This window comes from Labeo rohita, chromosome 13 (assembly GCF_022985175.1).
Source record: "Labeo rohita strain BAU-BD-2019 chromosome 13, IGBB_LRoh.1.0, whole genome shotgun sequence".
Classification (NCBI taxonomy): Eukaryota; Metazoa; Chordata; class Actinopteri; order Cypriniformes; family Cyprinidae; genus Labeo; species Labeo rohita.
In genome coordinates, this window is record NC_066881.1 from 23222620 (window position 1) to 23250344 (window position 27725).

At 37.7% G+C, this 27725-nt stretch overlaps 1 protein-coding gene across 1 annotated transcript; it reads right to left on the bottom strand.

The window, feature by feature from the left end:
- Positions 1 to 26939, bottom strand: trip11 (thyroid hormone receptor interactor 11). Its single transcript, XM_051125452.1, has 22 exons — positions 26370 to 26939; positions 22816 to 22892; positions 22466 to 22576; positions 22035 to 22340; positions 21874 to 21945; positions 21618 to 21783; positions 21177 to 21515; positions 20624 to 20664; positions 20297 to 20395; positions 19932 to 20138; positions 17066 to 19804; positions 15934 to 16215; positions 14679 to 14819; positions 14360 to 14553; positions 13792 to 13955; positions 13471 to 13574; positions 13277 to 13376; positions 8917 to 8998; positions 8687 to 8801; positions 3373 to 3495; positions 3152 to 3290; positions 1 to 1361 (listed from the first exon to the last, which is right to left on the bottom strand). Exons 1-22 carry the CDS (start codon positions 26506 to 26508, stop codon positions 1141 to 1143), a joined length of 5961 nt encoding a protein of 1986 aa, XP_050981409.1. The 5' UTR covers positions 26509 to 26939; the 3' UTR covers positions 1 to 1140.
- Positions 26940 to 27725: the final 786 nt, after the last annotated feature.

Consider the following 27725-nt stretch of genomic DNA (forward strand, 5'->3'; position numbering starts at 1 on the left):
TACATAGAAGGGAATAGTTTATTCAGCAGAAAAGAGAAACACTGTTGTTGACTATTACTTTCATGAGCAGTCTTTCAAACTTTGATCAACTTTAAATAAACACCAGCGCAAAATATATACCCTAAAATGTATAAATGTATCCTAAATCTATATAACCAAGTGAATCCAACTTTTATGAAAGATATAGTAACCAAAACGAATTACTGAGGCCATTTCTCTAAAAAAACAAAACAAACAAACAAAAAAAAGTTTCTTCATATTAGGCCTCAAGGTAATGGCATTTTTAAATATTTGGTTGAAACCCATTGAATTAGAGGTCCTCTGTTATAACAAGCTAATGTTTACTATAACAGAGCTGTATTACTTATTCATTAAACAATTTTAAAATATACAGGTTGTTGTATTTTAATTCTTTCATTTACCTTTGTGTGCACATTTTCCAAATTGTATATACATAATGTTTCTTTCTACCTTAGAAAGGTCTGAATATTGCAGATGCATCTTAGCTTATGCCCACTGCATAAACAGTGAAAATATGATTGATGTACAAATAAATAACATGACTGCACGCTTGTACTGCATGGGAGCATTAGCAGCAGTCAAAATCCGAGATCGAATGTCACTTCTTGATGAACTGTTATTGTACCTGACATACCATACGGCCAACCATTTAGAGCACTCAAAAAAGGGAGGATTTTGAAAGACTATCTGTAGCGTTTTTGCAGAAGTGGAAAAGGTTTAATAAATCCATTTGTGTAGTGGATGCCAGACAGCATCAGACAGTCTCTCAACACACTAGAAAAACATTAAACACCTCTCTTTGTCTAAAAATGACAAGCTGAATGTTTGCACGGCATTAAATAAATGTTGGGAGAAGGTCACAAGAATATTCAATAATGTAATCTTCCGCAGTTTGCAAACAGAATTCGATTCTGTCAAACGTAGGCCTCAGTTGAGTCCAAGTTAACAAGTATGGGCAGCCCTTAGACGCTTCATCTTTTTTTTTTTTATTTTGATGGCACGCAGCCATTTTAGTAAATATTTGAATCCATGACATGGCCCAGTTTTCGGTTTCCATCTGTCGGAACGTAGTGTCCTGATAAGCTAAAGTGCTTTGAGTGGCAGTACAGGTGGCTGATATCATTGCTTGAGCAAATTTTTCAGCACGGCCCCGCCGCTGGCTTCAGCCGACACAGGTACAGGTGTAAAGGTAGGCAGGGCGTCTGAGATGGGCTTCATAAGCAGGTGGCCCCCAGTACCAGCAGTGCTGCCTGCACCTGTGGGATTGAGGAGGGGTACGGCTGCAGACCGGGGCGCCAGGAAAGGGTTTGAATCAGTGCGCTTACCTGGGCCTGAAACACCTGAAAGAACACAAGCAATGTTAGAAGTGATCACACATATACACCCCTGTTGAGATGGAGAGCGAGAACTATGATGATAGCAATATTAGTGGCCAGACAAACAGGCGATAATGTAGTTATTGTACTAAGCGGGCACTGCAATCATGTTGTCTGCCATTTAAAAAAGGGTCAACGGATGTAAAATTCACATGTTGTTTGAACATGAATGTGTGTTGACAGTGTGTGTACACAACCACCCTATAATGATAAAAACCCACCTATTTTTTTTTTTTTTTTTTTAAATCACCATAAATCATTATCACATGCTCAGATCAGTCATTTACCAGTAGTCATTTACTCCTGACATCTGAGCTGCTAAAGACACAGAGGATGACTTTTGTTTTTGAAGGGAATGTGCCTCCCGATCTACCTACATGTTCGTACAAATCATTCATGATCTTTTTTTTTTTTTTTTTTTTTTTTTTTTTAAATGAATCTGCAAATCCCCTTTCCTAATAATGTGCTAGTTAGCAAGTTCTGCAGCTAAATGCAGCTAAAGTTAACAGTCTCAGAAAGCTGCTTGTCATCCCATGGAGGAGAGGGGCGGGGTGAGCAGAGCTCATTAGCATTTAAAGGAACAGAGCTGTTTTTGACAAGGTAAATAGGGTGTTGTTTTACACAACCACTGAGAAATTTTAACCAAAGTATGTTATAGACTTTTCATTAAGCCCCTAACGTTGTTCTAACGTTACTGTTCCTCTGTGTTGTCACCATTGTAACACTGGTGTAAACTTCCACATTTTCAAGGAATAAGAACAATTATTAATAAGGACAATTGTTAAAACTTTTTAGTTAAAATCCTTGGTGTGAATAAGCCTTACTTATAAAGTGAAATATCACTTTATAATATTTTTTTTAATCATGGATGCACCAATAGTAAATTTCTGGCCAGTACCAATAAGTTGCCAATTATTTTTATGTTATGGCTGATAATTGACTATATATATATATATATATATATATATATATATATATATATACATAAATACATTCTATACTATTTTGTCTAAATAAATGAATAAAAAAAAAAATTAAATAATTTTTTAAATAATATTTATATAGTATTATCTATAATGGAAAAAAAAATATTTTAAGGTAAAATTTAGATTTTAATTTTTTTAACTTTTTATAAATTGTGAATGATTTATCTTGAGATGTATTAAATATTAGATTCATTGAACCATTTCAATGCGTGTCTCTTTAAATGATAATGAGCTACTGCTCATGCCACCCCTCTCTTCCGTTTTTTGTGTATATATCCAACTACAAAACACGTGTATTGTTTATGAGATATTGTTGCTACACTTGTTTGAGTGTGGAGAAAATGGTGGACAGTGTACAACTGGCTGTGGGCGGGAATATGCTAATACGGGAATGTCTGTCAGTGGTTGTGGGCAGGGCCTGAGCTGTATGACATCATACTGCTCAGAAAATCAAAACGGCTTGATAATTGAGACAATTTTTTGGGGGATTAAAAAAAAAAAAAAGGAGTGAATGGATTTTTATCATTGTACAGTGGTAGAGTCCACACACTGCTAAGACACATTTACATTCAAACACAATGGATTCCGCATCCGCATCCTCTTTAAAGATGAATTTTAAAGGTAAAAATAAGAAAATTATCATGCATATTTAAAAACCTAATATCGGCCTGAGATTGATACAAAATAAGGACTAATGCCAATAAATAAAAAAATAAACAATATGGTAACAATATATTGTGCATCCCTAGTTTTTATGTGACATTATACCTGATGCAGGTGTGCTTGTAGTACTCCGGCCAGGTGGAGGCGCACTCAAAGGCTTGATATCATAAACAGGCAATTTAGGGGCAGGAAGTGCAGGAGTAGACTCCACCTCCAGGAACTTCACGAACATCTCAGAGAAGGACTTTAAAACACAGAGACTAGTGTAAGCGGAATATGTATGTGTATAATAATGTGTGTGTGCATGCATTTGTGTGTGTACCCACCGAATTGAGGTTCTGTACATGTGTAGGCCTTTGGGGAGTGTTGGGTACACTCTGAACAGCTCTGCCTCCCAGCCAACTCGAGACCCATCCGGTAACCCCGCTCTTTCCCTCTTCCTGTAACAACTGCAGAAAGAGAAAACATTAAGTCAGTAGGACAGTAGGTCAGAGGGGATGTTTGTGTGTGTGGTTTTTGGTTGTGTGTAAAACAAGTAAGTGTGTAAAAGTTCAAAGAGATATGGATACAAAAATGCCCCTGTCCTTAAAGCACTCTTGAGCACCAGAGCAAATGAATACTACCTTTGATATAAACCCACTGAATAAGACTTTTTAAAAACCACAAAAGCAGACTGAGATTATTTTTAGACTTTACAGTAGTAAACAAAGTGGAAAACTTAATGTGTTGCAAAAAGTGAAAAGGTGTGGAGAGGAGTAGAGAAAGAAAATAAGGGTTGAAATGGAAAGTGGATTGTGTGACCCAGAAACACACACACGTATTTACTTTCCTCCTCTCCCTCTTTCTTCTCTAGGGGCTGTTGGGTAATTCTGCTCACAACTTGCTGAATAGTTGGAGTCTCTTCTGCCAGACCCCAGCCTACTTCTATGGGACTGTGGGTAAGGAAATGCTTTTGGTGTAAGATTGGCATGGGCCCGTCATCTAATTCAGTCTTTGTCTGTCTCGCAGTCTCTCTCTTTCTTCCTGTGAGTCTCTAACTCCAGATTTCTGTCTGCTGTCTATCTTCTCATATTGTTTGCTTGCTTTAGCACTCTCCTATTTCTATCTGTCATCTGTAATTAGAACCATCAGATTGGACTTGAAACACGTTTTTAAGACAAAATTCTAATACATGAAAAGTATTGTATATTAATAAAAAAAAATGAAGTGGAAAAAAAACTATTAATGGTAGAAACAATTGCCATTTAGGTGAGTTTCATCTAGTATCTTAATTCAGATCAAAATGTATGATTGGTGTGTGGTTAGCAGGGTCAGAAATGAATGAGGGCACCAAAATAAACAAAAATGTCCCTTAAATTCAACAAAAACAATTAACACAATTATTGCACAATTAAACACCGTATTACAGCTGTCATGATTAAAATGAAATGTGAAAATTAATTAAGAGTGTCAATTCATAGAATTACAATTAGATTCCCTCACACTGCATCAGACTGCTTTACACGCTGTTTTCTGCAGCGTTGAGCCGTATAACCAATCAAACGTGTTGCTGATGAACTTTGGAATGTATTAGCCAATCAGAGGCACTCAGATTAGTCAGTGCTGAAAACACCGGAGCTCTTGTTGAGTGTGCTTGCTCACGAATTCCCTCATCATAAACAACACAGTGCAGATACGACGTAAATAAAATATTCATTTCATAGCTTCAGTAATTATAACGGGAGTTTCTGCATAACTTGTGCTAGACTTGGCTAACGTCATGGACCAACGTGTTTGTCTGTGAAGTCAGAATGCGACAGCCCAAAACGAAACAAAAACATTTTATACTGTTTTCTATATTGATATTAATAATCATTATTGCAATGTAAAGAACAATAATCTGCAATAATGTCTTTTGTCATTATATTGCAGCCCTGTGAGTTCCTGTTTTTTGTATAATTTAGATACAACTTTAAAAGGGTCATGACATGAGAAATCTAATTTGCCTTGATCTTTTGACATATAAGAGGTCTTTGTATCATTAAAGCATCTTGCAAGTTTCATAGCTTAAAGGGTTTGTTCACCCTCCAGGCAGTGTATATGACTTCCTTCTTTCAGACGAATACAGTCAGCTATATTAAAATTATCCTGCCACTTCCAAGCTTTAGAATGGCATGGGCTGGCGTTTCTCTTCATCAGTTCAAAACAAGTCCAGTAAAGTGCATCCATCCATAATAAAAAGTGCCTCACACAGCTCCAGGAGGTGAGACCTCCTGTAGCGAATTGATGCATTTTTGTAGGAAAAAAAAAATCCGTATTTAAAACATAATAATCACTTTAACCTAGCTTGTGCCAACTGGTCATACACTGAAGCAGCTCCGAGAATGTGATGTCGGATGTCGGCGTTGCGCAGCTGAGTCTTGAGAAAACCAAAGTTTGTTTACAGGAGCAAAGGAAGCAAAGTTTCCTTGATTTAGCAAAGGAAAACCAGTCAGCTCTTGGTTTATATCGAAATCCTCTGACGTGTCTTTACAAATCCTCGTTTTGTACTTCTAATTCATGCCTGTTGTTTTATTTTGGTTTCTCCATGGTGTGTCCACATTCGTCACTTCTGAGTGGCGCAGACGTCCAACATCATCCGCCTGGAGCGGCTTCTGTGTACGACCAGTTGGCGCAAGCTAAATTAAAGCGATTATTATGTTTTAAATATGGATATTTTTCTTACAAAAATGCATCGATTTGCTAAAGGAGGCCTTTATTCACCCCCTGGAGCTGTGTGAGGCACTTTTTATTATGGATGGTTGCACTTTATTGGACTTGTTTTGGACTGATGAAGAGAAACACCCATCCATGCCAGGATACAGTTTGGGAGAGCCAGGATCATGTTTAATATAACTCTGATTGCACTCGTCTGAAAGAAGGAAGTCACATACACCTAAGATGCCTGGCGGGTTGAGTAAATAATGGGCTCATTTTCATTTTTGGGTGAACTTTATACAGAGGGTCACATATTTATTTGCTGTTGTTTTTTGTGTGTGCAGAAAACATTAACATTAGTAAACCTCAAGGAACATATTAAAATAATAATAAAAACAAAATCCATGTCTTGACCCATTTTAAACAGTCTATCATCAACTATTATTGACAACAGTTTAAAATATTGAAGTAATTGGGGAAATTTAAGTATTTGGCATTAAAGACAACCTAGTATGGTTTTTATAATAATAAGGTGATTATAAAAACTGGCCTCACAAATGTAAAAAAAAAATGCAAATATGTGACCCTGGACCACAAAACCAGTCATAAGAATGCTTAATAAACAAACTCCAGCTGGAGCTCCAAAATGCAGCAGCTAGAGTTCTTCCTAGAACCAGAAAGTATGACCATATTAGCCCAGTTCTGTCAGCACTGGCTCCCTATTAAACATTGTATAGATTTTAAAATCTTGCTAATTACTTATAAAGCCCTGAATGGTTTAGCTCCTCAGTACTTGAGCGAGATCTTATCACATTATAGTCCCTCACGTCCGCTGTGTTCTCAAAAATCTGGCAATTTGATAATACCTAGAATATCGAAATCAACTGTGGGCGTCAGATCATTTTCTTATTAAGCGCCCAAACTCTGGAACAATCTACTTATTACTGTTCGGGGGGCAGAAACACTCTGTCAGTTCAAATCTAGATTAAAGACCCAACTCTTTAACCTGACCAACACATAACACATTTACACATTTCAATAATTCAAATCCTTTAAAGGATTGTTAGGCTGCATTAATTAGGTCAATTGGAACCGGGAACACTTCCCATAACACCCGATGTACTCGATGCATCGTAAGAGGAATAACATCTATGCTAATATTAGTCTGTGTCTTTCTTATTCCTAGGTCACCGTAGCCACCAGATCCAGTCTGTATCCAGATCAGATGGTCAGACCACGGGGAACCAGATGAGTCCTCTGCAATCTGACTTTGCTGAAACATGCAACTTTTGCATTATTGACACACTATTGTCCTATTTAATACAGTAAAGTTGCTTTGACACAACCTGTTTTGTATCTGAAAGCAGAATGAATATGCTTTCCATTGATGTACGGTTTGCTATGATTCAACAATATTTGGCCGAGATACAATTATTTGGAAGTCTGGAATCTGAGGGAGCAAAAAAATCTAAATATTGAGAAAATCGCCTTTAAAGATGTCCAAATACAGTTCTTAGCAATGCATGTTACTAAACAAAAATTAAGTTTTGATATATTTACAGTAGGAAATTTACAACATTTCCTCATGGAACATGATCTTTACTTAATATCCTAAGGATTTTTAGCATAAAAGAAAAATCGATAATTTTGACCCATACAGTGTATTGTTGGCTGTTGCTGCAAATATATCCGTGTTACTTATGACTGGTTTTGTGGTCCAGGGTCACTCACATATTAGCCCTTAATGGAAAATTTCATTTCTGGCCCTGGTGGTTAAGTATTAAATTCTATAATGAAGTTATGTAAATAACTATTTATATTCTTATGGAGTTCATTATGCATGCTAATACAAAAATAATAACAACAACAACAACAACAACAACAACAACTCGCTCTTCCTCTGAAATAAATTTCTGCTAAAGACACTTAGGCTGCATGGATATTAAATTATGTTAACCAATAGCCAAACAGCTAATTAGGTTTTGAGCAAACTTGCATTCCCGTTCTGGTATGTAACGCCCACGTTTCACAATTCAATTAATTCCCATTTTTCTTTCACTGAATATCCAGCTTGTGTTACAAACAACTGCAGTGCAGCACAATTTGTTTGAAAAAGGGAAAAACAACATACTGATTTTGACCCTTCGAGGACAATAGCTATAAAGATTATGGCTTTTCCAAGAAAAAAAAACAATTAGAGCCACATCCTGCTTTATCATCAGAAATGATCTGTTCTTGCTATTGCGTAAATCAGCCCCACAAGAATCAAAACGGAAAAACAGCAATTCAAACAGAAAACAAATCAGCTCTATTAGCAGTCAGCCAAATAAATGCGGTCATATGCATGCAGAGTTTCCGGGGATGCTGACGTGTCACGTAGTACAGGCTGTCTTAACAAGAGCAGAAACCTCTATACGCAGATTACCAGAGGATCGAACGCAACTTGAAGTCATCCTTCAAAAGACTCAAAACAAGGACCTTTTCCAACAAGACCAGTGTGGGCAGATTGAGGTTTGTGCCAAATGAAACACATGAGGTAAGAGGAGTGGAAAAATCTTTTTAACATCTGATAAAAACCTTCACGCTGACATCAAACAAGAGATAATTAGAAAAAAATGTAATTAGAGCCTGGGCGGAGAACCGAACATCAGGAGTCAGGAGGTCAAATGTTAAATCCACATATGTTTAACAGTCACGTTTCAAGGGTGAAACAAGGACTGGAGCAGAGCCACATTCGAGAGTGATGAAAAGGAGGAGGAATTTCTCAAAACAGATCAGATAGAATGGTGAATGCCTGCTCCTTCTCTTTGAAAAATTGGACTTGACAATATCTGATGAATGTAAACATGCAGGCACGTGCACATTTGCATTTGCAAAGAGGAATACTTGCATTTAAAAAAAGTGAATTTAGATGGGAGGATAAAGAGAAATCTACAGTATGAGAAGCAGAGAGTGCTGACCCACCTCGGTCACCTCATCTCGGTCCAACCCAAGCACATTACCCATAAGCCTCAGCACCTCACAGCGCTTGTTTCGGGGGGTATGAAAATAGCCCAGGTAAAGATTCTTCATCAGAACCCTGTGTCAGAAGTTAATCGCGTTAGGTGATATTTCACAGGAACCACCCTTTTGAAAATATTTGGATCTACATATATGTGAAATATGTTTCCAGTGCAGATGTGTTTTGGACTTACTTATCCACTTTGCCTTCGGTGCTGTTCAGGAGGTTCATCAGTTTTCTCTGAGCCTCTTCCAACATCTCCTGTCTCACATCCACTGCGAAACACAAACAGTTACAAGTTTGTGTATTTTGTGGTATTTTCCCATTCATTGCTGTCACAGTTAGGCTTATAAGTTATGGGCTAATTCATAAAACCAACACATTAACACTAAAATAATTTACTTTGCAAATGTCTGGCTTCTGTCAGATACGGCTGTGTGTCTAAGGGTCCAAAAACTTTCTTTTCCCTACACACACACACACGATTCCTTTTCATTTCCGGCCATGAAATTGAATAATTACATTTTATACACTACCAGTCAAAAGTTTTTGAACAGTAAGATTTTTAAAGAAGTCTGCTCACCAAGCCTGCATTTATTTGATCCAAAACACAACAAATCCAGAAATACTGTAAAATATTTGTACCATTTACAATAACTGCTTTCTATTTGAATATATTTTAAAATGTAATTTATTCCTGTGATCAAAGCTTAATTTTCAGCATCATTACTCCAGTCCTCAGTGTCACATGATCCTTCAGAAATCATTCTAAAATGCTGATTTGCTGTTCAAGAAACATTTATTATTATTATTATTGGAAAAACGTAATAGTTTTATTTAGCAAGGATGCTTTAAATTGATCAAAATTGATGATAAAGACATTGATAATGTTACAAAAGATTTCTATTTCAAATAAATGCTGTTCTTCTGAACTTTCTATTCATCAAAGAAACCTAAAAAACAGAATAATAATACATTTATAATAAATAATAATAATAATAATAAAGGAATAATACATTTTTAAGCAGCAAATCAGAATACAAATTAGAATGATTTCTGAAGGATCATGAATGAGCTTTGAAATCACAGAAATATATTATATTTTAAAATATATTCAAATAGAAAACAGTTATTTTACATAGTAACATTTTTCCAGAATTGTACTGTTTTTGCTGTACTTTGGATCAAATAAATGCACTTTTTTAAAGAAAAAAGAAAAGAAAAAATCTTATTGTCCAAAAACACATTACCATTCAAAAGTTTGGGGTCAGTTTTTTACTTTTATAAAGCAAGGATGCTTTAAACTGTTAAAAAAAAAAAAAAAAAAAAAAACAGTAAAAATGTATAAAAATGTATAATTTTTTCAAACAAATGCTGTTGTTTTGAACATTCTATTTAACATAAAAACTTGAAAATGTATCATGGTTGCAATGAAAATATAAGAAATATGAAAACAGCATATGAAAATAGGCTTTTTGAGATTAATAATAAGTGCTTCTGAGCATCAAATCAGCATATTGGAATGATTTCTGAAAGATCATGTGATACTGAAGACTAGAGTAATGATGCTGAAAATTCAGCTTTGACATATCATAAAGACATTAAAATTAAAAGCATAATTTTAATAATATTTCACAATATTACTGTTTTAACTGTATGTTTTGGTCAAATAAATGCAGTCTTGGTGAGAGACTTCTTTCAAAAACATTTTTTAAAAAAAACTTACAGACCCCAATTTTTTATTTTTACATTTACGCCTCATATTATACTGAAGTTCCTTCAGTCACAAGCCACTGGCAAGTAAGTTCTATTTCTAAAATAAAGCCAGTATTACTTGGTGAGTGTTAAATTTGGATGCTGTGTTTGTGAAATGCACGCAGAGCTTTCAGCAGAAGTTGGTATATGACTTTGTTATGCATTGATGCAAACAGCAGAGAACAAGTGTTTGCACTGACCTAGTAAGTATGTGTCTGCACCTTAACATAAACAGTAACAACAGAGGTATGGGGTTCTGTGTGTCTGGGAATGTTTCGTGAAGTAAAAACAGTGTGAGAGCATGACGTGCTCTAAATGCCTTTATCACGAACACCCCTCGCTGGTCCAGACCATTTGGCTCTTGTGAGCCCTTTTCCTCTGAGACTTTACCTCCTGAGGCCACACGAACCGAGTGATAAGAAAGGGTGAGAGAGTTCCTGTCTACACTAAACACCCTGGAATGTCTGTCGGCTGCACTTGTGCTTTGCTAAGCAAAAATGAACCATTCCTGATCATTCTGTCTGCAGTCTCCTTAGTCGTTCTTTGACAGATGCAGTAAAAATCCCAGTGCTCATCCCTCACCCTCCTCTCCCTCTCAGACCGACAGCACCGCATTGTTGATTTGGGGCTTGATACGGACAGAGAAGAAAGGGATAGGCGAGATAGAAAGATAGGGTAGATGGAAAAGAAATCTTTGTCTACACATTTTGGCTACTGACATGCCATAAATTCGATCTCTCTGACAGTGTGGAGATGAGAAGGAATGCTAAACATCTATACTATCTACAGATCTGGCTGTTCTCTGTATGTCTCTTATAATGCAAATGTGTGTTTCTAAAATATCTGCACTGATATGAATCAAACTTAAACCACTACAAAATAGTCTCAAAGAGTCAAACATAATTTAATGGTTCCTGATGTTCCTAGTCCTGTTGACGTTCATGAGTCTCTTCAGAAAAATGGTTTACAATCTCAGATACTGTGCCACGAGTTTTGTGTCAACTGAGCTTGAGAGCTAGTCTTTTCGCAAAACATTTTTTTGTGGCATATTTTGTCTCAATGTTTTATGGGATCGTGTCTGGAGTAATGGATCTATTATGCGTGCTGTGCAACACAGGTTAATGAAGGTGATTAAATGAGCAAAGTCTTAAAATAAAAAGCTACCTGACTTATTAATAAGAATAATGGTTTTATAAACCAATAACCAAGATATAAATCAAATAAATTACTGAAATCTGAATCAAATTGAGTGTTTTGAGAGATCCTGAATCAGAGGATAAATGCTGATACCCAGCATTAGTTTTTAGTCCTTAATTAAGATTTAATTTGAATTGTTCTTTTGTACTCTTCCATGATCCAAGTTCAATCCCCCAGGGGGCCAGGGCCTCAGCAAACATCAAATAGAACAAAACTTAAAGGGATAATTCACCCAAAAATGAAAATTAGCCTATGATTTACTCACTCTCAAGCTATCCCAGGTGTAAATGACTTTCTTATTTCAGATGAATTAAAGTTATATTAAAAAAATGTCCTGGCTTTTCCAAGCTTTATAATGGCAGTGAATGGGTGTTGAGATTTTGAAGCAAAATAAAGTGCATCCATCCATCACAAGAAGCACTCCACATGGCTCAGAGGGATTAATAAATGCTTTTTGAAATAAATCAATGCGTTTGTGTAAAAAAAATAACTATACTGAAAATGATAAAAACTGTAATCTCTAGCTTCCGCTAACCGTCCAACCTGTGTTCACGAGAGAGTGGCGTTCCAGCGGATGACATAGGATGTAGGTGTAGCATAAGCTCCATTCAGAATATGCTAGTCTTGTAAGAAAGAAGGTTTGCTTACAGCAAAGGAAAACATGTCTACTCTTGGCTTATATCGAAATCCTCCAACATTTTTCTTTACAAATCCTCAGTTTGTACTTTTAATTTGTGACCGGTGTATTGTTTTCCTCTCCTCTGCGCTTCCATGTTCGTCTGCGTCCTACGTCATTCGCTGGAATGCCATTCTCTCGTGTACACAAGACATTTTTAAACATTTTCTGAGGCATGCAGCAAATGTATTCCAGCTTATGTCCCAGATAACAGGCTGTTACAGTTCAAATGTACGCATCTAACCTCCTAACCACAGCAGACTCGTCATGAATGAATCTCGTCCCAAATCGTCCCTCCCTAACATTTTCGTCTCGTTTTTATTAGTTGATGAAAATGTCAATAGATTTCCATCATAGTTTTTGTCATTCAAAACAAGTTTCGTTATTGTCTCGTGCTCGTCTGAGAAAAAACGTCATTGACGAAAATTATGTGTCAACGAAATGAACACTGCAACACCCATTCACCGCCATTATAAAGCTGGGAAGAGCCAGGACATTTTTAAATATAACTCTGATTGTATTCGTCTGAAAGAACAAAGTCATATACACCTGAGTAAATCATTTTGGGTAAACTATCCCTTTAATTAAAAATGCTAACAACACAAAAATTAAGATGTAAATAAATATTTTATCTTCTAGTAACTTTTATCTTCACTGAAATCATACAGAATCATTATATTGAATCTTATAGAATCACAAAATAGATTTTGTGACAGATCAATAGATTAAATGTAATCGTTGTCATAATTACAGCAGAAAAACCAGGGGAATCATCTTAGCCAATATGGGAGGCTTTTGAAACTTGTGTTGGACAACAGGGGCCTTCAAGTCAATAGGTTGTTAAACAATGAGGTGAAATCCTAAAATGATTTCTAAAAAAATTCTCATGTTCTGATTTCAACATAATCATTCATTTTGGTCTCACCTTGTTTTTTCAAATCTTCTATCTGTTCCTCTTTGAGGTCCAGCTGGTCAGTGAGGCGGGAGGCAGATTCTAGAGCAGCGTTTGCTTCATCCAGGTTTATCTAAGTTTACACACACAGAACATTAACATAAATACTTCTGTCAAACAAAGTACAGCAAGAACAGAGGTTTGTATACATGTCCGTTTGAACTGACTTGCAGAGCGGCCGCCTGATCCTGAAAATTTTCTGCTTTAGTTCTCCACTGTTCTTTCTCTCTCTTGTGTTTTTCCAGTTCTGCTGAGTACATGGCTTTTTCTTCTGCAAAGAGAGACACAAATGAAAACATTGTTTGAGACTGAAGGCTTATTGCAGATTACTCTCTTAATCCAAACATTTAAAAAAATATATATATCTGAATATGACACTCAAATCTACATCTGTAATGACTTTAATGGTCATCACTGTGTACAAGATAGACCATTTTCTTCATAAATTACAACAAAAATGTAAAAGCAAAAATACTGTGCATGCTTGCCTTGTTGAAACTGTTCTAGCACCATCTGCAGGTTAGAGAGTGACACTGCATACTGGTTGACCTGATCCTGAGCAGCACGGAGCTGAATAAGTGCTTCATCTCTCTGTCTGACAGCACCATTCAACTGCTCCTGAAGAGATTCGACTTGCAGGCTAGCCTGTTGACTACACACACACACACAGACACACAGAGTTAGTAAGGCTAAACCAATATAATGACGTTATAACTTTCATGTTAGAGGTTTTGGTGCAGAGCAGAGTCTTAATGTCAGAATTTAGTTGGTGTTGAAGCATTCAATAGTCATTTCCAAAAGTCAAACACTAATAATAACATAATTTGTCATAATATAGTGTACTTTTAATTGTTTCTTGTCACCACAACAAGGAAAAGGAGAAGAGGACAACTAATGGATATAAAAGGTTGCCTTTTAATCTTTGGTGCTTGTGCCTTTAAGAATTAAGGGATATATAATATTGAAACAAATAACAGTATAAAAAGGGACTAGTGAGGGTGGGAGAAACTATGATTTGAAGCATGCAATCACAACAACAGACTAAAACAGACCCACCTTGCGCTCTCCACGGCATTAGAGGAAGATGTTAACCGCTCTTCCAGGAGTGTCACTCTGCGTCTCAGCTCTCCCTCTCGGTCCTCAGCTGCCAAAGCCTCACGTGTATATGAATCCTCAATCTCTAACAGGTGATTGCGCAAACGCTCCACCTCCTGCTTTAGGCGTTGCTCTTTATCTCGTGTGTGTTGGAGCTACAAAAAAAAAAAAAAAACACGAAAGTACAGTGATTCCCCAATTAAAATGTATTTTTATTGGATGCCAGTGTATATTAAATTGAATTGAAATGTTGTTGTTTAGTAAGGCAATACTTTGCTACCTCACTCTGAAGAGCGGACGTCTCCATTTGTTTTTGTTTGAGGGCCATCATCACTTGATCTCTTTCCTGCTGGAACAACACTGCCTTCTCCTGCATGGACTTAACTTCATTCAACAATTGGTTCAGCTCACCAGATTTACCCTGTAGTACAGACAAAGGCAGAACAGATCAACTTCACAACACATGTAGAACTAGAACAGTCCAGAACAAGTTGTATGCCTTCATTGGCATTAACATTATGAAAGTGAATTGTTCCCACTTCAGTCATTTTAAAAGGTGGGTGAACAGGAGAGAATTAAATAATAGTAATAATAAATTGTAGGATGAGCAACATTTTTGTTTTTGAAACAAAAAAAAATTCACCAAGGCTACATTAATTTGATCGAAAATATAGTAAAAACAGTAAAATTGTGTAATATATATATATATATATAGGATCAGTAAGGTTTTTAATTGTGAAATATCACTTCAATTTAAAATAGCAGTTTTCTATTTTAATATACTTTGAAATAGAATTTATAACTGTGATGCTAAGCTGAATTTTCAGCATCATTACTCCAGTCTTTAGTGTCACATGATCCTTCAGAAATCATTTTAATATGCTGATTTATTATCATCAATGTTGAAAAAAAGTTGTGCTGCTTAATATTTTGTTGGAACCTATGATACTATTTTCAGGATTCTTTAATAAAAAGTTAAAAAGAACAACATTTATTTAAAATACAAATCTTTTGTAACAATACAACCTACCATTTAAATGTTTGTGGTCAGTAAATTTTTATTCTTTCTTTTTTGAAAGAAATTAATACTTTCATTCACCAAGGAAGAGTTAAATTTACAGAGAGTGATAGCAAAGACTTATATTGTTAGAAAAGATTTATATTTTGAATAAATGCTGTTCTTTTTAAGAATAAGCATATTAGAATGATTTCTGAGGGATCAAGTGACACTGAAGACTGGAGTAATGGCTGATAAAAATGCAGCTTTGCATCACAGGAATAAATCATATTTTAAAATATATCAAAAGAAAACCATTGTTTTAAACTGTAATAATATTTAACAATTTTCTGTATTTTTAAACAAGTGCAGCCTTAATGAGCATAAGACAATGCTTACAAAAAACAAAACAAAAAAAAAACATTAAAAATCTTAGTGAACCCCAACTATTGAATGACAGTGTATATATACACACACACACACACACACACACACACACACACACACACACACACATATACGACACAACGAGACAAACCTGCTCTTTATCTTTTAGCATCTTCTCCATGGCAGTGGCCTTCTCATTCACAGCACTGAACTGAAACTCTCGTTCCCGAAGCAACAGTGACACCTGCATGTTGGTCTCCTGCAGAGCACGGAACTCTGTCTCTTTCTCACGAGCTTTTGCTGCTATCGCTTCATTCTCTTCCTTTAGCTTCTTCACATCGAGTTCCAGGATTAGCGCACGCTCCTTCAGGTTCGTCACAGCCTGCTTCAAGACCTCGTTGTCGTTTTCACGATTACGTAAACTTTCGCTCACCTAGAGCGTACCGAAAAAAAGTCACAGGATTTAGAATTAACAAAATTATTCAGAGATTTTTTTTAAGTGTATCTAAAATCATAACACATTTCATGTGCAAACTTTGAAATTTAAACAAAATCTCATACAGCAAAACTGACCACTACCATTTGCAGTACCTACAGTATAGAGTGTTTTCACGACACGTCATCAATCGGCCATATTGCCAACACTGAATGTAAACAATGCCACTGAACCGAACAAAGCTTGCATATTTTGCTGATTATGGCTGCTGAAAATTGTAAACTATTGTCATGTTTTGGGCTGTACTAATCGATCAGACTGGGAAAAAACATGTGGAGTACTATAGACTGCCAAAAGTTATAACAAATCAAGGAGAAGAGTGCAAAAAAATGGTCTGAGGAATAAAAAGGCATTTGTGGCTGGCCAAACTGAACCCAGATTTCCAGAGCAAAAATCTTGACAACATTCGTGTTCGTTCTTATCATTTCTGGTCAGGTAGGTGAAATTTTAGGCTAGTATCTTACTTAATACTACTCTTACGTTTCTTTACCACCTATTAACTTTAGTTTGTCAAAATATTGCGCCCTTCCCTGCTTACTAAGTTCTTCTCTATGTGATTTAGAAGCTTCCACACATTTTTTTCCATGATTTAGACAGCATAAATAAGAAAAAACAACATTATGTAGTACATTAACCATGGAATCTATGCTGTTGTTTACATCTGAGTATCTACAATATGGCTGCGCATCTGGGTAACTGACCAAACTGCGAAGTAAATGCAAATCCTCTACGCCACATCTTACAGTTTTCCCTACCAGCCATTCAACACATCAGAATTGTAAGTCACCTGACTGAGTTGGTCACCCTTGGTCTTAATGAGCAGATCTTTCTCTCTGAGGGAGCGGTGTAGTGACTCTTGCTTCTCTCGTGTTTGCTTGAGCTCCTCTGCATGGTTTCTCTGCTCACTTTCAGACAGAGATGCAGAATTTGACAAGCGATGGTTGTTTTCCTGCAGAGTTCTTATCATGCTCTCCTTCTCTGCTAAAACTCTCTGCATTGTCTGCAACTCCTGATGTAGGCTTTCATCTTGACCTGGTGGTGCCGCCCCCTTTAGGTTTGGAGGGGCAAAAGCCTGGGTAGCCATTGTAGCAGAAGCTTCTGGAGATTGCTTGACACTGCCAAGTTTCCCAAGAAGGACATCTTTGGTACTGCTCAACTGGCTGATGGTCTGCTGCACCTGAGCCAGCTCTTGACTCAACAATCCCAGCTTTTTCTCTTTCTGCTCATAGCTCTGAATAAGTCTGGAATAATCCACCGAGAGCTTTGAGCTGCAGTCACTATCTGCAGAAACCTGTCCCTGCAGCTTGAGCAGCTCCTCTTGCAGCTGCGCAGATTCATGCTGCATGTTCCTCACAGTCGTGATCACCTGCTGCTTCCACTCCTCCATCTTCTTCACTTGCTGTTTGAGGGTGTCACGTTCTTGTAGGAGCTCCTCAAACTGGTTGCTGCTAACACCTCCTGATCCACCGCTAACAGAATCGCCACCACCAGATGTCTGGAGGACAGAAACCAGGGTTTGACATTTCTGAGTCAAGGCGTCAATCTCGATATCCTTCTCACGAATGATGCGGGAGAGGTTCTGAATGGTTTCTCGAAACATTTCTTGACTGCCCGAAGGGTCGCTCATAGTAGAGATCCGTTGGTTTTCTTGCTGGAGCTTCAACAAGGCGGCTTCCTTGGCTGCGACAATGTCCATAATGCGATGGTAGTCCGAACGCAGCTGGCTGTTTTCTCTGGTTTTCTCGTTGAGCACGGCCAACACCTGTTCACGTTCCACCGCATACGCCTGCAACTGCTGTTGCAGGAACATCACATCTTGACCGTGGCCACCAGACACTCGTGCGTGGAGCGCCTGGATTTCTAGATCTTTCTGAAGAACCATCTGTGAGAGTTTTCCGAGCTCATTTTGAGAGATCACAAGTTGGTCAAGCTGCTTGGTTAAAGACAGGTTCTTCTCATTTAGCTGGTTAATCTCAGTCTCTTTCTCTTTGATGCCTTTCACAAGTTTCTCAATCTCCACCTTCGAAAGGTCATGCTTCTCATTACCATTTTCGCCATTCAGCGACTGGGTCTTGTCCTCCTGTAGGATCTCTACAGACTGTATTTGACTCTGCCCTTGTGTGCTCAGGCCTTCCACTTCTGATTGAAGCTGGGTAATCTCCTCATCTTTAGCACTGATGAGTCTTTCATAATTGAGTGAGCTTTGTTCATGTCTTGTCCGTGCTTGCTCTAGTTCACTCTGTAGCACCTGCAGAGAATGCTGGGACTGCAGCGCTGTGGCCTGCTTCTCCTCTGATAACGTCCTCAGAGATTGGACCTCTTCTTCGAGTTGATCTCTGGCAGCTTTGAGCTGGTTCACCTCGGTCTCAAGCTCAGTGATGATGTCCAGTGTCCGCGGCTCGGACAATAACTGCGGCCTGCTTTGCTGGTCCCTCAGACGGTCAATTTCTTCTTTTAGATGGCTGTTTTCTTCCTTCATGGCTCCAAGCTGTTTGTCCTTCTCCTCCACCGATTTTCTCAGAGAGTCACACTCTTGAGTTGCTCCTGAGAACCTGCGCTCTAATTCCTGTTGTGTTTCTGCAGCTTGAGCTTTTAGGGTTTCTGCAAAGGCGTCCTTCTCCTGCAGGAGCTCGGTGAGCTGATTTTGGCCTGCCACAGTGATGTCTAGCATCTCACTGGTGTCTTTGTGATCAGAGACCAACTGCTCCATCTCACGCCTGAGCTCTGCAATTGTGAGATCTTTCTCCTGATTCAGTTTCACTATTCGCTCATGTTCGGTCTGCAGCGCAGAAGCATCCATAGAGCGTGCCCTGGTCAGTTTGTCGATGGTTTGTTGATACTGTTTAGCCTGATCTGACAGCCGCTTCTCAATTTGACTTAGCTCAGATTCTAACTGGCTCTTCTCTAGTTTCAAGGCTTCAATGCGGGTATCTTTCTCCAGGGACATCCTGCTTAGAGAGGCTTGAGCATCTTGGATCTGCTTTTCCAAACTGTCAATCTTTTCTAAAGCCTGAGTGCTTTCTTCTTTTAACTTCCTATTTTCAATTTTCAACTCAAAATCCTCTGAAACAGCCTTCTCGTGGGAGGTCTTCACTTCTGCTAACTCTTTTCTCAAGTCCTGTATCTCTTTATCCCTTGTCTCAAGTACTTTTCTGTGTTCCTCTAACTCATTCCCTTTCTCTCCAGAATGACTTAACTTCTCACGAAGTGCAGTAAGTTCTGTATCTCTCTCCTGAAGTGCCTTCTTGAGGTCAGAGGACTCCTGCCGCACCTCTTTGCCTAGATCCTGTGACTTGCACAACTTTTCCCTCAACTCCTTTATTGTGGATTCCAGTTGCTGCTTTGTCATGTGCAGTTCATTCAAGGAGAAGGCACTTTGACTTAGCTTCTCGCCCTGAGCTTCCAGTTCCAGTTGAAGAGTCCGTCTCTGGTCAAGAGAGGAGTTGAGATCTGACTGAAGATGGGCTTTTTCCGCATCAGCCTGGGTTTTCTGCAGGGACAGCTGTTCCTTCACTGCAATAAGATGCTGGACAAAGAAAATTGGGTAAATATGTAGTACATTAATTCAACTTCTAAACAGTTTAAACTGTTTTTTCTTTTAATTCTCTCTAAGATTCTGTCTAATAAATTTGAAACTGGCTTAAAAAGAGTACCTGTGTGGCCTCCTGGTTCTGCTTGTCCAGTTCTTCCAGTTCAGCACTGAGTGTCTCTACATCAAGACGGGCTTGCTTTAGTGCTTGTTCTCGTTGGTCTAGCTGTCTCTTTAGGTCTGAAACTTCCTGTGACAGTTCCACAGCACTTTCCGACTCTCCAGCCTTGTGTCTTTCCTCAGCCAGAGTTAGTCTCTCAACTAATGCAAGCTGATTAAAAAAAAATAATAATTACCATTTGCATGACAACAAGCAAGTGTCCTTTTAAAAAGCTACTGAAGTATTGATCACTTCAAAGATTAATTGATTTGACAGATACTGAACTTCAGCCCTTTTGTTGTACTATAACTCTGTCAACATATACAAACCTTTTCTTTCTCCACCTCTTCCTTCTCTTTCCTGAGGGTATCAATAATGGTGTTGAGCTCCAGGATGTCAGCATGTTCTACTTCTTCTGTAGGACTGCTCTGAATTAAATGAAAAAAAGAAAAAACAAACATTATGTAAAAAGTATTATGACACTCCCGACACACTGGCATTATTTGCAGAAGCAACCAGAAAGTGTCTAAATACTTTAATTTTGAACATTTCTATCAATTGTTTTCTATTTGAATTCTCAGCATGGCTAAAAAGTCTAAATATTACTGGGCTACAGACATCTAAACTGTGCAGAGGAAGGTTTTTAGCAAATTTACCTCACTGAGAGTCCTCAATCTAGCCATCTCTTTCTCTGCGCCTAAAATAAAATACAAAAATATAACACAAATATGAGACAGCATTTTATGGGTTTTCCAATTCAAGAACATATGATATGATATGTGATCCTGGACCACAAAACCAATCATAAGCGTAATTTTTTTAAATCTGAAAGGTAAATAAATAAGCTTTCCACTGATGTATGGTTTGTTAGGACAGGACAATATTTGGCCGAGATACAACTATTTGAACATCTGGAATCTGAGGGAGCAAAATACTGGAGCAAAAATCGCCTTTAAAGTTCTAAACGAAGTTCTTAGCAATGCATATTACTAATCAAAAATAAGGTTTTGATATATTTACAGTAGGAAATTTACAAAATATCTTCATAGAACATGATCTTTACTTAATATCCTAATGATTTTTGGCATAAAAGAAAAATCAATAATTTTGACCCATACAATGTACTGTTGGCTACTGCTACAAATATACCTGTGCTACTCATGACCGGGGTCACATATGATCATACACAATTTCTTGTGTTCTCTATACCTGCCAGAGCTTTTTTCAAGGTTTGTATCTCATTGTCATGCTGGGCTTTCAGCAAAGACTTCCCCTCCTGTTCCTGTACTCGAGCCTGGAGTTCATTTACAGATTTCTGAAGGCGACTATAATTCTGCAACAATTCTGCATTTTCTGCTGTAGCTTCTTCCTTTTCCTTCTCTAGCTTGGCCTTCTGATGCTCTGCCTCCTCCAAGCTGGCCAATAGATCTCTGTGCTGTTTACGCTGAAGCTCCGCCTCCTCCTGTAATGACTGTATGGTTGACTGCAACTCCTGAAGTTTGGCGGAGTCCTGTACTGTGGTTGATTTTTGGACAACATTTCCACCTTCTGAAGAAGAGGGAGATAAAACATTGTACTTAAACTTTAACCGTTCAACTACCAAATACAAATCAAACACTATCTTCAATATCCATCAATGTTCCTCCTCACCACTTTGAAGCTGCTCCTCAAGCTCCTCGATTCTCTCCTCATACTCTGCCAGCTCCTCTCTGTGCCGTTTTGAGATTTCAGCCATTTTCTGCCTCTGGGCATCCTGCAATGCTGCCAGTTCATGCTGGTGCTCATCCACCTCCCGTGCCATTTCCTCTCTCAGCTCCTGATTGGGTCAGAACGTCATTTATGTTAAAAACACAACCTGCTACCAAGAACTGACCAACAGGAAAGCTCCTGCTTTTTTACAGTTCACCTTGATCATTCTTTGCATTTTCAGAACTTCACCCTGGTCTCCATTACCGTCAACTCCTGGTACCTTGGATGCCTGGTAAATTGAAATAAAAAAAATTACAATAAATAATCTAATTCTAGTTCACAGCTCTCTCATGATATAATTGTAAAATTAAAAGTGACCTGAGCAACTCTCCTCCAGTGGGCCACTTCGGACTCTAGACGATGCACCTCATTTGAAAGACGGTTAATTTCCTGCTGTGACCACAGGACATCACTGAGGTCCACCTCATCACCATGGAAGCCTTGATGGACAGCTGAAGACCGGTGCAGAAAGGAAGACGAAGTAGTGGTAGTAGCAGCAGTGGTAACAGGAAGTACAGCAATATCAGAGGAGGATGAGCCGGCTGTAGCCTGAGCAGAATGCTGGAGTTTCTGAACCTCCTCCTGCAGACCACTCTGACGGGCCTTGAGGTGACTGATCTCCACCTTTACAAAAATAAACATACACACAAAGCAATTTGCATGATTCTAAATTATAATTATAATAATATTAATAATCTCTATAATAATCAACTATAATTAGATAAGTTGAGTTAGTTTTGAGCCCAAACCTCTTTTTGTTGCAGTAGGGTTCTGTATTCCACTGACTGCTGTTTGACCTGAATCTCTGCCGCCTCTAGCTTCTCCTCCAACTCAGAGTTTATCCTCCGCAAGCGCTCATACTAAACCACACAAAAGCAAATACACACACACAAAAAAAAATCAACTACAGATGTTAATGCACTGATAAAATGTTTCAAAACAACTCATCCTGTAGCAGAATTATGGTGTATAACTGGGCATTTAAAAAAAAAAAATTGTACAAATGAAAAGTTTAAAAAAAGCACACAAAAAATCAGGTCTCATGATAGATCTGAGAAATATCAGCAGGACTTAGTATCAGACAGTTTTTTGTTCTCACCTCAGATTTTTGTGTTGCATATAAAGTCTCCAATTCCTGCAGTCTAGAGTTGGACACCTGCAGCTCAGAGGAAGCATCTACAAGAAAGAAAGAAACACTGGCATTTAATAAACTCATGGTTCCAGAAACAGCTGAGCCTATATCTGTACATGCAGCTCTATTATACAGCAATAGTCTCAAATGTGAGTCATAGAGTGAGTCAAGTCCTTCCTATTTACTTTAAAAAAAAAATAATAATAATTATGGGACCTTTGTAAACTGTCCAACATTATTAGATCACTGGAAAAGATGATACACTGACTATGAGAAGGTCAAAGGTGAACAATCTTTGCCAAGTGTACAGAGAGTAAAATTATCCTATTAAATCCACCCACAGATTACAACATTTGCATTTTCCCACAGGAATCAATCAACGTCATGGTTTTAAAGAACACATATTCAATTGTTGGGTGACTGTCCCTTTAAAATACCAACATTCCACGAGGATCAAGTTCAGTTATTTTATCCCAGCAGCTGCACAGCCACAGCAGAATATTACATATCTATAATTTACATGTACATACACAAATACAGACTATGAGGTAAATAACAAAAACTAATTTTTAACAAAAAAGCACAATAAATAAAAGAGTGAAAAAACAATAATAGGTAACAGCGTGTTTCTGTCCATAAACTCTAAACAGGTTCAGCACGTTTCAACACGGTTCAGGATCACATGACTAACAAGAGGCATTTACACACAGAGCATAGTCTTAAGCCCACTTGCAAATTTAATGCATACACACAAGACTAACATGAACTTATTTTCATTATTTAATACATAAAATATGGATCTGAGAAAAACTAACACAAACTACAGCAAGTCTCAGGTTAAACACAGTTCGCTAAACCAGCTAACTACATTTAAGCATTAAGGAACTCATTACCATAGGGAAATGTCTGAACAGCCTTAAAAACACAACTGGGATGGTATAGCAGTGTATAATAGCAATAATTGCATTAAATTACCATTAGTTTAAAGGTATCATGGAGTTAAAGGATTAGTTTTCTTCCAGAATAACGATTTCCTGATAATTTACTCACCCCCATGTCATCCAAGATGTTTATGTCTTTCTTTCTTCAGAAATGTTGAGGAAAACATTCCAGGATTTTTTCTCCATATAGTGGACTTCAATGGGCACCAATGGGTTAAATGTCCAAATTACAGTTTAAATGCAGCTTCAAATGGCTCTACACAGTCCCAGCCGATGAATAGCGAAACGATTGGTCATTTTCTAATAATATTTAACATTTATATACTTTTTAACCACAAACGCTTGTCTTGGACTAGCTCTGCAATGTGCCGCTTCACGCATTACGTAATCACACTGGAAAGGTCATGCACAGTTAGTTCTTCGTCTATGTACTTTGGCTCAAAGAGGCAGGGTTGGGCAAAAAAATTTCTCCTCCAACTTCAAAATCATCCAACGTTTTATCTTTTTTTGTAAAGGGTGTTTGACTTTCTTTGCACGTTTGCTTTGTAAACACTTGGTCGGTGCTTCTGCCTACGTCACCTGTGACCTTTCCAACGTGACTATGTAACTCGAGCAATTGTGTTTAAAAACGATATAATTTTTTTTCAAGAAAATGAAAGATTGTTTTGCTAGATAAGCAAAACCCTTATTTGTTGGCTAGGATGGTGTAAAGCCCTTTAAAGCTGCATTGAAAATTGCAATTTGGACCATCAGCCCGTCGGCTCCCACTGAGTCCACTATACAGAGAAAAACCCTGTAATGTTTTCCTCAAAAACGTACATTTCTTTTCGAAGGAAGAAAAAAAGACATGAACATTTTGGATGACAGGAGGGTGAGTAAATTATCAGCAATGTTTTATTCTGGAAGTGAACAAATCCTTTAAACTTAAGGGAACAATGGGCATAGCTTATGGGGCTTGAACCAGAAACCATTTTACCATTTTAACACTTTACAATTTATCAGCGCCTAATAAATGACTACGTGATATTGTGCAAAATAAAATGTGATGGAGTCACTGCGATGTAGCCTTTATCTCAAGCAACTTATAATAGGGACAGTCCCTCTGAAGCTTTGTCTTGCTCAAGGGCACATTGCACGTAGGTGGTCTCTGTTGTTGTGGAAGAGGACAAACCCCTACCAGGTGTCACACCTGCCACTCCTGCCAAGCAGCCAGCTTAAAAAAAATCCTAATATACCACTGGTAACAACTTACAATAAGTTTCTGTAAGTTAATGTATGTTAAGTCAGTGCAATAGATGACATGAAATAACAATTAACAACACTTTTACAGCGTTATTCTTCTTGGGTATTGTTATTTCTACATATAGCCACTAATTTTAAGTTACAAAAATTAACATTATCATTAGTAGTATTTAAAATTAGGAATTGACAAGAATTAACAATAAACAATAACGCTATCTGGTACCACGACACCTGATGTTAACACACAGACGTTTTGGTAAAGTTGACATTTATGTAGTATAATCCAAAAGACAAAAAAACAGGTAATTCTTAGTAAGTCTGAAACTGCTTTGAAACAGGCAGGTCGATGCATCGTGAGACATGGCATATTGACTCAAGGTCTTTCTGCTTTGCTGGAAGCTGCTGATCAAAGTTCTCAGTGTGCTGTATGTGTCTGTCCACTCCTCCAATGGTCAGAAAGGACATATTTACTTTTAACACTAGCAAGGTTTTTGTTGGTAAACAGCTGTTCTGTGTTTGCAAAATTCACGGCGCAGATGCAACAAGGAACAAGGCAGATATACACAAAGTACTTTAATATGTAAGAAACAGAACTAAGAAACATCCAGCACTTTCTGGATTAGGATCAAGTGCCTAAACTTCAGCAGAAGCTGCATCTCTAATAGGGATTTAATGGCTGTATGCAAACAAACCTCTTACCCTGTCTTCTTATAATTACTTCAGCCCATTATATAAGCGCACTGTCCTAAAGAGACAGTTCACCCAAAAATGAAAACTCTGCTATTTACTCACCCTGACCTCTCATTTCAAACTTGTATGACTTTCTCTCTTCACAGGATGACAGGCTTTGTCACTATTCACTTTCATTGCACAGAAAAGAGGCAGCAGGTCCCTAACATTGCTTTTTGCATTTCTCAGAATGTCAGTCAGTTTAGGTTTGGACAAGTGTAACTTTCATTTTTGGGTGTACTTTCCCTTTAATTCCTTTGACGAGATGGCAATGTAAACAAAATCACATTTTAAAAACCTGTCAGAGTAGTCATATCTCAACAACTAGCGCATTTCACAGTGAGATTACCTGAGATTAATTTAAATATCAAACATAACTGAACTGATTACAATATTCATAAGATAATCAACATAAAAGTGTCATATTCAGTAGTCTACCCTACAGTTGTGCTCACCAAATATAATTGCATAATAAACAAAATGAAGTTTTAGTTTGTTTTAAATGACAATCAAGTAACAAAACAGCTGTCAGTACTGTATAAAGACTGTAAATAGTGTTAAATGTTTGTATGGGAAGTGATATGATCTTGATGACTGTGGTCAACTCACCTCCCACTTCCTCGGCGCTTTCCAGTAGAATATCTTTGGTAAAATTAGAGATCTGCCCTGTAAAAGTTGACAAGCTTCCCCCGACCTGACCCAAACTCTGACCCAGGCCAGAGCCTAACCCTCCCAGCCAGGACGACATGATGAGCCGAACCGGATCTAACCCTCAATCACCGACCCGGGCCTTTCAGACACACAGACAATGCATTGACAACACAGACCCGTGCGAACGAGGGCTTCATGTACTCAGGCTAAATATTAATAACTAGCGTTTCACGTTGGTTTGTTTGTAATAGACGTAATAATAATTAATCAGCGGCGCATCCGGATTCCAGCTGGTTCAAAACTTCATGACATAAACAAAGACAAAACGCCGGGATATACGTGGTAAATCCACAAGAATCACGAAGACTTGGTCGCTGGGTTATATCCACATATGGACAGGCAGGTTTCTGGTACGGGTTTGTTTTGGGTCGCTGTGTTTTTCACGCGGTTAAAGTGCCAGCTCGACCGCGGCCATCACAGCCGGACTGATCATCCGTCAGCGGGGACGTGGACAGCACAGATGGATTATGGGACGGTGGAGGACCAACATAATCCGGCGCACACTTCACACGCATTAACAGCGACGCCACAGGACAGAAAAAGTCCTGCAATCATGTGATTGTTGTTATGGGCAAGTTTTGTCTTCAGTAACGGAGCTTTTTTTTCGGACACATGATAATATTAATATATGATGACAAAACTACCATTTAAAAGTGTGGGACCAGCAAGATTTTTTAACCCTTTACCTGTCACTGTCCCCTCAGTGAGACACCTAAGTTTACCTCACCATATTACAAATAAATTCTAATTTAATCATGACAAACTAGACATTGTTGGAAAGGACTCCTAAATAGATATTTTACTATTTTACCATATTTTACCATTTTGTGTTACAAATTATGTAGGAAAAGTAATAGATTAATTTATGTCAAGTGTGCAATTTAAAAAATCTACATCATAACATGAGTTCTGACCTTTGTCACAAAAGACTTTCTTCGTAATTTTTTTCCCTATCACGCTTTAGAAATCATAAGAAATTATATATCAGTTCAAAACTTAAAATCTCAAAATTCATCGTTTGAAAGGCATTTTAAAATCAAACATTGCATTACCACAGAAAATGTATGTCAATATCACATTACAAAATGTTTTCATTCATGAATTATAAAAATTTAAGTCTGGATAGTGCACTTTTATGCACTTTTTTAAAGGGTTAAAAAAACCTACTTTTAATTAAGCAAGGATGCATTTATTTTATCAGAAGTGAATATACAGTTTCAAAAGATTACTATTTTAAAGAATCATAAGAAATGT

Coding starts and splice junctions, on each gene's coding strand:
- trip11 (XM_051125452.1), bottom strand. CDS start 26,508: ATGTCGTCCTGGCTGGGAGGGTTAGGCTCTGGCCTGGGTCAGAGTTTG. Junction 21,784..21,873: donor AAATGCAAAGAATGATCAAG/GTGAACTGTAAA, acceptor TGACCCAATCAG/GAGCTGAGAGAGGAAATGGC. Junction 19,805..19,931: donor AGAACCAGGAGGCCACACAG/GTACTCTTTTTA, acceptor TTCTTTGTCCAG/CATCTTATTGCAGTGAAGGA.